Source organism: Wasmannia auropunctata, unplaced genomic scaffold, assembly GCF_000956235.1.
Source record: "Wasmannia auropunctata unplaced genomic scaffold, wasmannia.A_1.0 LD317634.1, whole genome shotgun sequence".
Lineage (NCBI taxonomy): Eukaryota > Metazoa > Arthropoda > Insecta > Hymenoptera > Formicidae > Wasmannia > Wasmannia auropunctata.
Genome location: NW_012045256.1, coordinates 1 through 799, shown reverse-complemented (window position 1 = coordinate 799; position 799 = coordinate 1). Strand labels below are relative to the sequence as shown.

General features: G+C 27.3%; 1 protein-coding gene across 1 annotated transcript; it reads left to right on the top strand.

Annotated features, from left to right (window-relative positions):
• The first annotated feature begins 142 nt into the window (after positions 1 to 142).
• LOC105460694 (odorant receptor 2a-like) lies at positions 143 to 771 on the top strand. Its single transcript, XM_011707193.1, has 3 exons — positions 143 to 235; positions 387 to 542; positions 721 to 771. The coding sequence occupies exons 1-3, from the start codon at positions 143 to 145 to the stop codon at positions 769 to 771; spliced, it is 300 nt and encodes a 99-aa protein (XP_011705495.1).
• Positions 772 to 799: the final 28 nt, after the last annotated feature.

The window sequence follows — 799 nt, the reverse complement described above, 5'->3', positions numbered from 1 at the left end:
TTCTCATTGTAACCGTAAGTACAATAAAGAGAGATTTTTTGCATTCTGTAAAAATTAGTTTTACTTTCATCAAACATTAAATAATGAATGATAAATATTTTCTTATATAATAATTCTTCAGGCTATTGGTACAGTTGATGCCATGGAGCAGATTATAAAATGTATTATATTTTTCACGATAACGAATCTAGAGGCATTCATATTTTGCTACGCCGGAGAATATCTGATCAATAAAGTCAGCAATAAATAATAATTATAACAATAAAATAAATGACTAATATAGCAGTATAGAGAATTTTATGTATTTTTTATAAAAATACAAAGTAAAAAATTCAATTTTATTATTAAACAAATATTACAAATATTTGTTATTTTCATTTCCATAGAGCAGAAAGATAGGATTTGCAGCGTACAATTGTGCATGGTACAATCTGAAATCTGAAGATAGTCGCATTTTGTTATTCATAATATTAAGATCACAGAAGCAATTGACGCTAACAGCTGGCAAAGTAGTGGATCTCACCTTAGAATGTTTTGCAAGAGTAAGATTCAAGCAGAATAGAAAGTTTTGATTATCAGTTCTATCTTTATCGAACAATATATATTTGTTATTTATTAGACAAAATTTTATCAGCTCTCCTTTTTGTGTTATACAAACTATAATAACAATTTATCTCATATAAATATTAATTTCTAATGCACTATGTAACATTGTTATAGATTATGAATGCTTCGGGATCCTACCTATCAGTATTGTTGGCGATGCAATAAACACCACGTTCACCTCGATACCTTTTAA